Raw genomic sequence first — 13,776 nt, 5'->3', positions numbered from 1 at the left:
TGTATTATATTCTGATTAAATATTTTATAACCAGAGATAAGATTCTCTACTAGACTCTGGAATTTTCCACATGTTTGTCTCAACCAAAAAATTAGTGGCCACATGCTCTGGGCAATGAAAGTTAGGTGAATAACAGTTGAGAATGATTTTACATTTAACAATATTGATTCTCTATTTTCTGAAGGTATTAGTGTTGTCATAGTTAATCTTTCTACAGAAAATATGTGTGTAGCTTAGATTTGAAGACAGATATTGTTTTTTCATCTTAATACAACCTAGCATTCCAAACCACCTGGAGGAATTACATTACCTATGCAGTAAGAGGCTCCCCCCCCCCCCCCCGCCCATATCTTTTTTTTTTTTTTTCCTATTATTCTTCTACACCTTTTGAAAACCTCTTGTCTTGAACTTAGGGGAAGTGAAAAAAATCTGTTTTGCAATTTAGCAGTTCTTTCAAATTCTACAACTGGCACCGTCTTTGGTTTTGTTACTTCTAAGATACGTAATTCTAAATTTCCATATCTTCATTTACTGGCTATATAGGCTGCTGGCTTCAGGAATTTATTCATTTTATCAATTCATTTCACATAGGCTCCAGGTTCTAAACTAAATTTCTGACATTTACTCATTCAGGTATTAAATCAATACTAAACACTGATTCTGCATTACGCTCTGATTTAGGCACTGAAGATACACATAGAACAAGACAAAGCCTTCATAGACATTCGGGCAGGAGAAACTGACGATGAACATGAACACATACACATCAACTAACTGAGATCTTGTTAAAGGCTATGAAGAAGATAAATACGGTGAAGTGACGGGATAACCGGAGAGGCCAGCTCCAGCAGCCGGTCAGGTAAGGGCAGAGGAGCGCCAGTGCGTCAAGAAAAGACAGTCATGCAAAGGCCCTGCGGCGCGAGAGGCAGGTGGAAGCCGGCGCACGTAACGAAAAGCAAGCAAGCCAGTTTGTTGGAGGGCGACGCTGGACACCAGATGGCATCGGACGGAGGGCTTCCCTGCGGCTCAGTGGTGAGCAGTCCGCCTGCCGAGGCAGGAGACACGGGTTTGATCCCTGATCCGGGAGGAGCCCACGCGCCGCGGGGCCACCGAGCCCGTATCACGGCAACTGCTGAGCCTGCGCCCCGGGCCCAGCGCCCGCGCCCCCGGAGGCTGCGCTTTGCAGCGGGGACGCCGCCACGGGAACGCGCTGCACCGGCGGGTAGCCCCGCTCTCCGCAGCTACGGAACAGCCTGCGCAGCAGCCGAGACCCAGCCCCGGAGAAATAGAACAAAGAAAAACTGTAAAAGGCACCAGATGTAATGCTGGACACAAGAGGACCTCAGATGCATAAAAGACAGGCAGGAGTTGGAAGGCAGAGAATCTTGAAAGTCATGGTAAGAAGTCTGGCTTTTACTAAGTTTGTGAGGGCCCACTGAAATACTTCAAGCAACTGAATGACACGACCCAATTTATATGTTGAAAGGGTTTCCCCCACAGACTTGAGGAAAGAGGCTGGTAAGGGTTTAAGAGTAGAGATAAGGATGAGGGCAGGGAGTCTGCACAGGGGATGCTCCCACACCCCACAACGCCACTTCTTCAACATACAGAAAAGAAATTCTACATGCGTTTAGGATAAAAACTCTAGAAAAAATAGACACATAGGGAATGTGGGCTTCCCAGGTGGCGCTAGTGGTAAAGAATCCACCTGCCAGTGTAGGAGATGTAAGAAATGAGAGTTCCTTCCCTGAATTGAGAAGAAGCCCTGGAGGAGGGCAGGGCACCCCACTCCAGGATCCTTGCCTGGAGAACTGCACGGACAGAGGAGCCTGGTGGGCTACAGTCCACGGGGCACAGAGAGTCACACAGCTGAAGCGACAGCATGCATGCTACTTAGCAGCAGCATGCACCCTCAACATCATAAAGCCCATAGATGGCAAATCCACAGCTTACACCACACTCTGCTGAAAAGCTGAAAGGTTTCCTTCTAAACTAAAGAACAAGATGAGAAGGCCCACCCTCATCTCTTTTATTATTCAGCATAGTATTGGAAGTCCTAGATATGGCAATCAGAAAAGAAAAAGAAAAAAGTTATCCAAATTAAAGAAGAAGTAAAACTGTCACTATTTCTAGATAGCATATACTATATATAAAACTGTCCCCCCCCCAAAAAAAAAGCTGTTAGAACTAATAAATAAGTAAAGTAGCAAGATAAAAAATTAATATACAGAAATCTACTGTATACACTAATAACAAACTATCAGGAAGAGAAATAAAGAAAACAATCCCATTTATACCTGCAACAAAGAGCATAAAATACTTAGGGACAAACCAAGGAGGTGAAAAGACTTGTGTTTTAAAAACTGTAAGACATTGAGAAAAGAAAGATAATATGGACAAGTGGAAAATTATACTGTGCTCATGGATTGATGGGGGCATCCCTGGCAGCTCAGTGGTAAAGAATCCACCTGCTAATGCAGGAGACATAAGCTTGATCCCTGGGGTGGGAAGATCCCCTGGAGAAGGAAATGGCAACCCATTCCAGTATTCTGGCCTGGAAGATCTCTGACAGAGCAGCCTGGTGGGCTACAGTCCATGGGGCTGCAAAACAGTCAGACACACCTGAGCAACTAAACAACGACAACAACATGGACTGGAAGAATCAATATCATTAAAATGGTCACACTACATAGAGCAATCTGCAGATTCAATGCAATCCCTATCAGAATATCAATGACATTTTTCACAAAACTAGAATTAAAAAATCCTAAAATTTTTTGGTAACCACAAAAAGTCTCCACCAATGCAATTTTGAGAAAGAGGAACAAAGCTGAAGATAATTATGCTCCCAGACCTGAAATTATGCTACAGACCTAGTAATCAAAGAGCACAGTGCTGGCATAGAAACAGACATAAAGCTCAAAGGAATAGAATAGAGAGCCAGAGGTCAGCCCACACATATATGGTCAATTAATCTATGACAAAGGAGGAAGGATTATTCAACAGGGTAAATGTCTCTTCAAAAAATGGTATTGTGTAAAGTGGACAGCTACAAGCAAAAAAATAAAATCAGATCACTTTTTTATACCTTATACAGAAATAAACTCAAAATGGACTAAAGGTTTAAATGTAAGACCTAAAACTCCTGGAAGAAAGCGGTCAGGAACTTCTTTGACATCAGTCTTAGCAGTATTTTTTTTTTTTTTTTTGGATATGTCTCCTCAAGTAAAGGAAACAAAAGCAAAAGTAAACAAATGGGACTGTATTGTACTAAGAAGCTTTTACATGGGGAGGAGACTATCAACAAAACCAAAAGACAACCACTGAATGGGAGAAGGTATTTGTAAATTTTATTACAAATTATATGTTATGATTATATTCTTTGCAGCCAAAGATGGAGAAGCTCTATACAGTCAGCAAAAACAAGACCAGGAGCTGACTGTGGCTCAGATCATGAATTCCTTATTGCCAAATTCAGACTGAAATTGAAGAAAGTGGAGAAAATCACTAGACTATTCAGGTATGACCTGAATCAAACCCCTTATGACTATACAGTGGAAGTGAGAAATAGATTTAAGGGACTAGATCTGATAGACACAGTGCCTGAGGAACTATGGATGGAGTTTCATGACATTGTACAGGAGGAGACAAGAATCAAGACCATCCCCAAGAAAAAGAAATGCAAAAAAGCAAAATGACTGTCTGAGGAGGACTTACAAATAGCTGTGAAAAGAAAGGAAGTGAAAAGCAAAGGAGAAAAGGAAAGATATACCCATTTGAATGCAGAGTTCCAAAGAATAGCAAGGAGAGATAAGAAAGCCTTCCTCAGCGATCAATGCAAAGAAATAGAGGAAAACAATAGAATGGGAAAGACTAGAGATCTCTTCAAGAAAATTAGAGATACCAAGGGAACTTTTCATGCAAAGATGGGCACAATAAAGGACAGAAATGGTAGGGACCTAAGAGAAGCAGAAGACATTAAGAAGAGGTGGCAAGAATACACAGAAGAACTGTACAAAAAAGATCTTTGCAACCCAGATAATCACGATGGTATGATCACTCACCTAGAGCCAGACATCCTGGAATGTGAAGTCAAGTGGGTCTTAGGAAGCATCACTATGAACAAAGCTAGTGGAGGTGATGGAATTCCAGTTGAGCTATTTCAAATCCTTAAAGATGATGCTGTGAAAGTGCTGCACTCAGTATGCCAGCAAATTTGGAAAACTCAGCAATGGTCACAGGACTGGAAAAGGTCAGTTTTCATTCCAATCCCAAAGAAAGGCAATGCCAAAGAATGCTCAAATTACCGCACAATTGCACTCATCTCACACGCTAATAAAGTAATGCTTAAAATTCTCCAAACTAGGCTTTAGCAATACGTGAACCGTGAACTTCCAGATGTTCAAGCTGGTTTTAGAAAAGGCAGAGGAACCAGAGATCAAATTGCCAACATCCACTGGATCATCGAAAAAGTGAGAGAGTTCCAGAAAAACATCTATTTCTGCTTTCTTGACTATGTCAAAGCCTTTGACTCTGTAGATCACAATAAACTGTGGAAAATTCTGAAAGAGATGGGAATACCAGACCACCTGACCTGCCTCTTGAGAAACCTGTATGCAGGTCAGGAAGCAACAGTTAGAACTGGACATGGAACAACAGACTGGTTCCAAACAGGAAAAGGAGTACATCAAGGTTGTATATTGTCACCCTGCTTATTTAACTTATATGCAGAGTACATCATGAGAAACGCTGGGCTGGAGGAACCACAGGCTGGAGTCAAGATTTCTGGGAGAAATATCAATAGCCAGATATGCAGATGACATCACCCCTATGGCAAAAAGTGAAGAGGAACTAAAGAGCCTCTTGATGAAAGGATGAAAGTGAAAGAGGAGAGTGAAAAAGTTGGCTTAAAGCTCAACATTAAGAAAACTAAGATCATGGCATCCAGTCCCATCACTTCATGGCAAATAGATGGGGAAACAGTGGCTGACTTTATTTTTCTGGGCTCCAAAATCACTGCAGATAGGGATTTCAGCCATGAAATTAAAAGACACTTACTCCTTGGAAGGAAAGTTATGATCACCCTAGACAGCCTATTAAAAAGCAGAGACATTACTTTGCCAACAAAGGTCTGTCTGGTCAAGGCTATGGTTTTCCCAGTGGTCATGTATGGATGTGAGAGTTGGACTGTGAAGAAAGCTGAGTGCCGAAGAATTGGTTTTGAACTGTGGTGTTGGAGAAGATGCTTGAGAGTCCCTTGGACTGCAAGGAGATCCAATCAGTCCATCCTAAAGGAGATCAGTCCTGGGTGTTCATTGGAAGGACTGATGCTGAAGCTGAAACTCCAGTACTTTGGCCACCTGATGCGAAGAGCTGACTCACTGGAAAATACTCTGACGCTGGGAGGGACTGGGGGCAGGAGGAGAAGAGGATGACAGAGGATGAGATGGTTGGATGGCATCACCGACTCGATGGACATGAGTCTAAGTAAACTCTAGGAGTTGGTGATGGACAGGGAGGCCTGGCGTGTTGCAGTTCATGGGATCGCAAAGAGTCAGACATGACTGAGTGACTGAACTAAACTGATTTGTGAATTATAATTCCAAGAAAGGGTTGATACAAAAACATAGAAGGAATTCATATAACTCTATATCAAAACCTCAAACATCCCAATTAAACAATGGGCAGAAGACCTAAAACAGACAGTTTTCCAAAGAAGACATGCAGAAGGCCAACAGGCACATAAGAAGATGCTCAAATAACTATCACTGGTGAAATGAGCTGTCAGCTCACTCCTGTAAGAATGCCTGTCATATAAGAAGACATAAATGACAGGTGTTGGCAAGGCTGTGGAGAAGCGGGAACCCTCAGGTGCTGTTGGTGGAAATTAAATGTAAATATGGCCCCTAAAGAAAGCAGTGTGGAAGCGCCTCAGAAAACTTAAAATAGAAATACCAGGTGTGTGCTCAGTTGTGTATGATCCAACAATTCTGAGTATTTATCTGAAGAAAATGAAAACACCAATATGAAAAGATATATGCACCCCTGTAATCACTGCAGCACTGCTGACTGCAACCAAGACCCAGAAACACCTAGGTGTCCATCGATACATGCATGGATACAGAAGGCGCAGTGTGCTGCCAGTGGGATACTACTCAGCCATAAAAATGATAAGATCCCAGCCCTTGTAGCAGCAGGGCTGAACCTGGAGGGTATTTCACCATGTGAAGTAAGTCAGGGAGGAAACACATTCTGTTTGATTTCACTTATAGGTAGAAGCTAAAGGAGGCAACAAAAGAACAAAACAGAGTAAGACAGAAACACACTGGTGGTTGCCAGAGGGGAGAGGGTTTGGGTGTGGAATAAAAAGGTGAAAGGGGTTAAGAGGTAGAAACTTCTGGCTACATGAAAAAAAAAATAAACTTCTGGCCACAAACTAAGTAAGTCACAGGGGTACAAGATTACACATGGGGGATACAGTCAATAATATTGCAATAACTTTGTGTGGTGCTGGATGGTTTATTGTAGTGGTCATTTTACAAGATCTAAAAGTACTGAATCACTATGTTGAACATCTTAATTTAATATTGTGTGTTAATTATAACTCAATTTAAAGACAAAGAATAGATGCAGGGAGAACCATTACATCACTTTTCTCTGATCATGGTCAGGGAGCAACATCTCAGCATGTAACTCCCCTCTCATACACAACCTACAGGCGGGTGAAAGCAAGTTGACTCTTTGTGAGTATGAAACTTTTTTATTTAATTATGTTTAACATACAGGTGTTATCTAATGCATGTGACCACTCTGGGAAGCTTTCCATTAATTGTGTCTATAAACGTGCTTATTTCACTCAAGAGTCAAGCCTATGGAGTGTGCAGTTTCGTAGCTACACTATGGAGGCCTGGTGCTTGCTGTGTAGAGAATGTATTGCTCAGGGATTTGGAGTATTGTGATGCATCAACCCATCACAAACTACCCACGCAGCATCAAAGACATCACAAGTGGAGAAGAACTGCTAAACGTGGGTGCTCCTCAAGGCGCTCTTGTCTCTGTTCAGGAATCTTCTCTAAATGTCGGTGTAACCTGTTATGGAGATGGCATTTCCAGGACCCAGAGGCAACTGACCCTCAGGATCGTAGGGAACTCTCTGTCCTGTTACTAAAGAGAAGGGGAGACTGAAGGAGGAGACTTTATTTTTTATGCTGATCAGATTATATGAAATAATGGAAAACCGAGGGAAAAAATGGACTAACCAACACACTTAAAATGTAATAAGCTTCCCATCAAAAAAATGGTCAGAAGACCTAAATAAACATGTCTCCAAAGAATACACACCAACAGTCAACAGGCACACAGAAAGAGGCTCAACAGCACTAGTTATTAGAGAAATGCAAATCAAAACTACAATGAGGTATCATCTCACAACAATCAGAACGGTCATCGGAAAAAACTGCAATCCATAGATGGTAAAGAGGGTGTGGAGAAAAGGGAGCCCGCCTACACTGCTGGTGTGGGTGTGAACTGGTGCAGCCACTCCAGAGAAGAGTAAGAATCCTCCTTAAAAACTGAACTAGAGTCACCACGGGATCCAGCAACCCCGCTCCTCGGCATGTATCTGGGAAAGATGAAAACTCTAATTCAAAGAGATACACCCACCTCTATGTTCACAGCAGCACCACTTACAATCGCCAAGATTTGGAAGCAACCTAAATGTCCGTCAAAAGATGAATAAAAAAGATGTGGTCCGTATAAGCAATGGAATACTGCTCAGCCATAAAAATGAATAGAGTAACGCCATGTGCAGCACCGTGGATGGACCTGGAGGCTATCATATGACATCGCTTACGTGTGCAGTCTAAAAAAATGAATGTGTTTACAAAACAGAAACAGACACAGGGACAGAAAACAAACTGTGGCGACCAAAGGGAGAGTGGGAGGGATAAGTGAGGAGTCTGGGATTAACAAACACACTGCACTGTATATAAGATCAACAACAAGAACCTGCTACAGAACAAGGGAACCATACTCACTATCATATGATAACCTACGCAGGAAAAGAACCTGAAGAGGAATACACACATATGTGTGGCTGAATCACAGTTATACTGTGATTGTTGTATATCTGGAACATTGTAAGTCAACTATACTTCAATGACTGCTGCTGCTAAGTCACGTCAGTCGTGTCTGACTCTGTGCGACCCCACAGACGGCAGCCCACCAGGCTCCCCCGTCCCTGGGATTCTCCAGGCAAGAACACTGGGGTGGGTCGCCAGTGCCTTCTCCGATACTTCAATTTAAAAAATGGCAAAAAATTTCACGACCTCCCTGGCAGTCCAGTGGTTAGGAATCCATGCTTCCACTGCAGGGGGCATGGGTTTGATCCCTGGTTGGAGAACTAAGATCCCCGTATACCATGCAGCTCAGCCAAAAAAATTAAAAAAAAAAAAAAGAATTTCATCGAGTAACCCCTGGTAAGGTAAAACTGGCATTGCCGTTTGTCGCTCCACAGCCACACCACAGGTCAGAGTCCACATGTGCACACCCAGAGGCATCTCAGGCAGCCATATCAGTATCTGACCTTCCGTGTGTCAGCACTATTAATTTTGGAAAACTTGTTTTAGACACTCTTCGGTCATTATTTATCTCAAAATTCTAATGTTAAGGCAAATTAAATTTCACAACCAACAACAGATGAGTCTGTGCTAAAATCAGTTTACCATGAGAAGCTGTGAAGCAAATTTGTCATAATCCCCATAGACAGAAATAGCTAAATTAATCTATGTCATTATTGGGGTCATCAGGAGATATGAATAAGGGCAAACATATAAAATATACTGAGTGCATAAAAAGAGTAATTAGCATGAGGTCAGCAGTGCTAGCTTGCCTTTTCACAAACTCAGAACATATTTTATACATTTTAATTAACTGGATGAGCTGCCACTCTGAAGTTACACAGTTCATCAGAGTTCTAGATTCATAGCTCACTGTGACGTGCATACGTTTTGACTATCTCTTAAAACACATTCTTTGTTTTTATTTCAGAATGGGTTGACAATCAGTCTACTCTTTATCCGGATATTCCGGTAATGCTGTCTGTCACTTGATAGTTTATAAGCACTTGTGAGAGAAGGTATATATCCAGAAGGCAAAATCAGAAAGACACAAACCAATCAAAGAGAGAGTTAAAACATATCAGACACAGTGGGGAACCTGGGGATGAGGCAGAGGATGAAGACAGGAGAGGCGGGGAGAGCAGAAATAAAGGGCTGAACAGCATGGCAGAGTGGCCATGGGAGATTTAAGAGCAAGGATACAGAGTGAAGTTACATTCACACCGTTTGCATTTCCATGATGCAAATGTTCCTCCTTCTAGAATCCATAGACCAAACTTTCACAAAGGATTCAACCCACCAGAAACTCTGTGATTGGATATTTTTGCTTGTGTGGGTGTGGAAACTAAGGAGAGGGGCTGGGCCCACCTTGGTCTGACACCAGAGCAGTTGCGGCCATGGTCATAGGTTCAGAATAGAAGCCCCACACCCGACCAAAGTCACAGCGTCCTTAGAAACAGCACAAGAGTCTACATATACGCATCAATGGGAAAAAGACCAAGGGAGGGGATATACGCATACATACAGCAGAGACTAATACAATATTTAAAGCAATTATACCCCAATAAAAAAAAAAAAAGCACACGACTTCTCCCCCAGAGTATAAAATTATTGGTAAGTATGGTCCAAGTTTACCTAGCCTTTAGAAGGCATAGCAACCCAGGATCTTGGTGGTTTTGTCGCTAAGTCATGTTGGACTCTTTGCAACTCCAAGGACTGTGGCCTGCCAGGCTCCTCTGTCCATGGGGATTCTCCAGGCAAGAATACTGGAGTGGGTTGCCATGCCCTCCTCCAGGGGATCTTCCCAAACCAAGGATAGAACCCACATCTCCTGCATTGCAGACTGTCTCCTGCATTGCAGGTGGATTCTTTACCAACTGAGCCACCAGGATCTTGAATATAGTGTAAATATAAATTTTGAGTGATACAAGATGAGGAACTATAAAAAATGAAGATTTCAGAGCTCCAGTTCCCATTTGCCCTTAACAATGTAGCTCAGAAGGGGTTCTCTGTATAGAAGCATAAATTTTTGTTTCAGCTATAGTGAAATAGCTAATATTGAGCTAAAAATAATTGTAAAGCTGGACAAAACATAAAATAACAGTTTAAAAAGCAAAGGAGAACAGCCAAGTCAGGTCAGACTTGAAGGGCTCTGACCCCTGAGAAAATGGAAGGCCATGAGGATGTAGGCCAGAATCCTGGAATGGGTGACCTTTCCCTTCTCCAGGGGATCTTCCCACCCCAGGGATCGAACCCAGGTCTCCCGCACTGCAGGTGGACTCTCCACCCGCTGAACCATCAGGCAAGCCCCGAGGGTCACGTTTATCCCGGTGCTTTTCTGAGGGAACCTTGGCTTCACTGCAGGGCCGCATAGAGCAGAAGAGAAAGGAACAGTCTTCCTGGAGGAGGGCAATCCACGTGTCCCCAGACTTCCGGGATCGGAGGAGTGAACCCAGAGAGGAGGCCCCTCCCGTGGCCCCCAGGGGCCAGCGGCTCCTCACTTAGGCGCACGGGCAGTCTCCAAGGAGCCCGGGGATTCGGTTCCCCCGTGATGCTCGGGAGCCGCAGGCGGGAGGTCAAGGCGTGTCACGCAGGGGGAGCTCTGGGGAACACCCAGGGAGTTTAGCTGAGGCTCTGAAACATGTCTTAGGACCGAGAGCTGTACCACCTGGGTCGACGCAAAACGGAAGCAGATCAGCCTGACAAAGCCGCGGAGGAGCTGTAGGCAGGACGGAAGCGATTCGCTGGGTGCTCTCTCTGCCTGTCCCAGGAAAACATAGCCCCGCTAGAAGGAAAATAATAGGCACCCTTTTTTCATGGGTGGCTCAGATGGTAAAGAGTCTGCCTGCAGTGTGGGAGACCTGGGTTCAATTCTTGGGTCAGGAAGATCCCCGCGAGAAGGAAATGGCAACCCACTCCAGCATTCTTGCCTGGAAAATCCCATGGAAGGAGGAGTCTGGCAGGCTACATACAGTCCATGGGGTTGGAAAGAGTCGGACATGACTGAGCGACTTCACTTTTTTCATAAACAACATCTACACTGAAGCAAAGTCATGATATCTGTTTGAAAAATGTAGGGGAGGGCAAGTGACCTCAAAAGCAAAAAAACAAAACCCCAAAAGAAATAACAGATAAATAAAACAGTCTCACTGGCCATTCACACACTGGAGGCGTAAAATCACTGTGATGAATGTTTCAGCAAAGACAAAAAGAGGATTAAAAAATGGATTAAATGTAAGACTCTTTAAACATAATTGAATGAAACAAAACTTGGGGTTGAGAGCCAATATTTTCCATTTGTCCATGTTGAGGACATGTTGGCTATTTCTTTGCTAGTGGTAAAGAACCTGACTGCCAATGCAGGAGACGTGGGGGTCAATCCCTGGGTCAGAAAGATACCCTGGAAGGGGATATATATATATGTGGGTTGCTATATAACCCATGGCAACCCACTCCAGTATGCTTGCCTGGAAATTTCCATGGACAGAGGAGCCTGTGTGTGTGATGACACACGTTACTTAGCCATTCTGCACCTGTTTTCCGTCCTGTAAAACCTGACTGACACTTAGCTTCCACAGTGGCTTTCAGGACTAGAGAAAATGTTTTACACCGACAGAGTCCTTAACACAAAAAGTTTCAAAATAAATATTTACACCTATTTGCTGTTTGCCACCATCCATGGAGAGATGCACACATTCAAATCCGGTAATCTTGAAATTCAGAAAGGGGTACCACCTACGTTCTGCCTGCCATTTGATATCCTCAACCAAGAGGAAGTCATACAACTTGGGCTCCTTCTTTCCCGACAATTTGGAGGATGCTGATGACGATGTCCCCACAATATGGGTTAGCCAAAACAAGAGCCTCGCTTCTTAAAACCTTAGGGGGAAAATCGAGTATAGTAAGTATGTGGGTCAGAGCTGAAGGCAGCAGATGAAGGCATCTGTTGATAGAGAGTGATATACATACATGCTCTGGCCTGCCTTCCAACAATCATCCCTATTAAGTCATTTGTCTCTGACACATTTAATGAAGTCATGTTCACGAGCGGCTTAATCACAGGACACAGTTTGGTACATATTTGACAGGAAAGCTGTTTGTATAAACTGAAACATGTAGCAAATATATAATTTCATAAAATGTTCATTATGCTTCCAGGGTGACAACCTTGGGTTTGAATCCTCTCATACACATTTACTCATTTTAAGATAGACTGTTTTGAGTCACAGTTAACAAATAAAAAGATATTCTTAAGCAAAATGCACATCAAGCCAGTGGAGTAGGGAATACACACCACGCAGCAAGCTCCGAACCATATACCCTATCTGGAAATCTTTAAGTTCGGGAGAAATCACACCTCTCTAGCTAAATACTATATGCCCCTGACATTCACCCTGGTTATCAGCAATGAAAGTAAACAAGAAAAAATTTAAGAGAACTCCTCCATAAATCATATTTTCTAAAATATTGATAACATGCTCCCAGTTTGACTCCTGGCTAATTACCTAATTGCTCAATTAGTGACTGGACAGTTCCACCTTATCTGCTCAAAGACTTTTTGAAGTGAGGTCAGAACATGTTGTCTGCTGTTATAAATGATCTCCAGGCCCCGTGTGTTTGGGTCTCAGCAGGAATTAGAAGGGAGACTTACATCACTCTCGTGACCTTCTCGAAGGTTGTATGTGAGGTCATGCTGAATGTCTTCCACAAATTTGTGAGCGTATTCTGGGTAAAGGTCCAGCACTTCAAAGAGCCCTTTGAGGATGATACACTGGAGATCGCAGTAGGTCAGCGCCTTCACATCCGCATTGGTCTTGATCACTTGGTCCTTAATTGATAGATTGGCTCCAATTAAATCTCCTTTCCCTTGAAACAGTGAGAAAAGAGACACGTCGCTTGAAAGACGTCATTTGATTTACAGGCTTCGTTTCTCTGAAATTGCACTCAAAGGGGAGAGGAACCTTTTATCTGGGGCAGGGTTTCTCAGCCTCGGCAGGGTTGAGATTTGGGGCCCCATCATTCTGTACAGGGTGGAATCTTCAGCGGCATCTCACATTAGCCACCCCCAGAGATAACAACCCCAAGTATCTGCAGACATTGCCAAACATCCCTTGGCACTCTGAACCATACCCAGTCGAGAAAACTCTTCTCGAGAATAAAGCCTAGGAGACGGGGAGTTAGAAATTGTAGGTCACACATGGGCTCACGTCAGGTGCCCCGCAGGATTCGGTAGATGACTTTAGACAAAGCAGTTGACGTTTTTGGTCACAGCTGCTTTAACTATTCAAAGGAAATAATAATGCCTCAGTTTTTCTGAGTAAAAATGTTTCGGGATTTTGAAGTAAGATCATCAAGAGGTATATTAATCATGTTGATTCTAGTACTTTGGACAATAATATAAGCATCACCATCTGTTTTCTAATACATTCCAGTTGTTTTATTTATCTCTGAACACGTCTGCAAGACGGGGGGCGGGTGCGAAGGGGGAGAGAGAGAGAGAGGCGAAGGCAACTCCTGGGCATCGTGGACAGTGAAATCTACTACATAAAAATGCAGAACAAGGGCACAATTCTAATGCTCCGTGACAGTGTGAAAACCCCATTTTCTCCAGCAAGAAAAGAAAGTGAATAAATAAAAACTGTGAGCCCTTCCACTGAAG

At 43.2% G+C, this 13,776-nt stretch overlaps 1 protein-coding gene across 2 annotated transcripts in view; it reads right to left on the bottom strand.

Moving 5' to 3' along the window:
- Positions 1–13,776, bottom strand: part of KCNH8 (potassium voltage-gated channel subfamily H member 8) — a 444,848-nt gene that overhangs the window by 69,324 nt on the left and 361,748 nt on the right. For both annotated transcript variants that reach the window (XM_070467057.1, XM_070467059.1), the window contains exon 11: positions 12,769–12,983. In XM_070467057.1, coding sequence (XP_070323158.1) covers positions 12,769–12,983 — 215 coding nt within the window. The remainder of the gene's footprint in view (positions 1–12,768; positions 12,984–13,776) is intronic.

The sequence above is a fragment of the Odocoileus virginianus genome, chromosome 4, assembly GCF_023699985.2.
Source record: "Odocoileus virginianus isolate 20LAN1187 ecotype Illinois chromosome 4, Ovbor_1.2, whole genome shotgun sequence".
NCBI classification, from domain to species: Eukaryota; Metazoa; Chordata; class Mammalia; order Artiodactyla; family Cervidae; genus Odocoileus; species Odocoileus virginianus.
The sequence above is the reverse complement of the archived record's forward strand: the minus strand, read 5'-3'. Positions and strand labels throughout refer to the sequence as shown.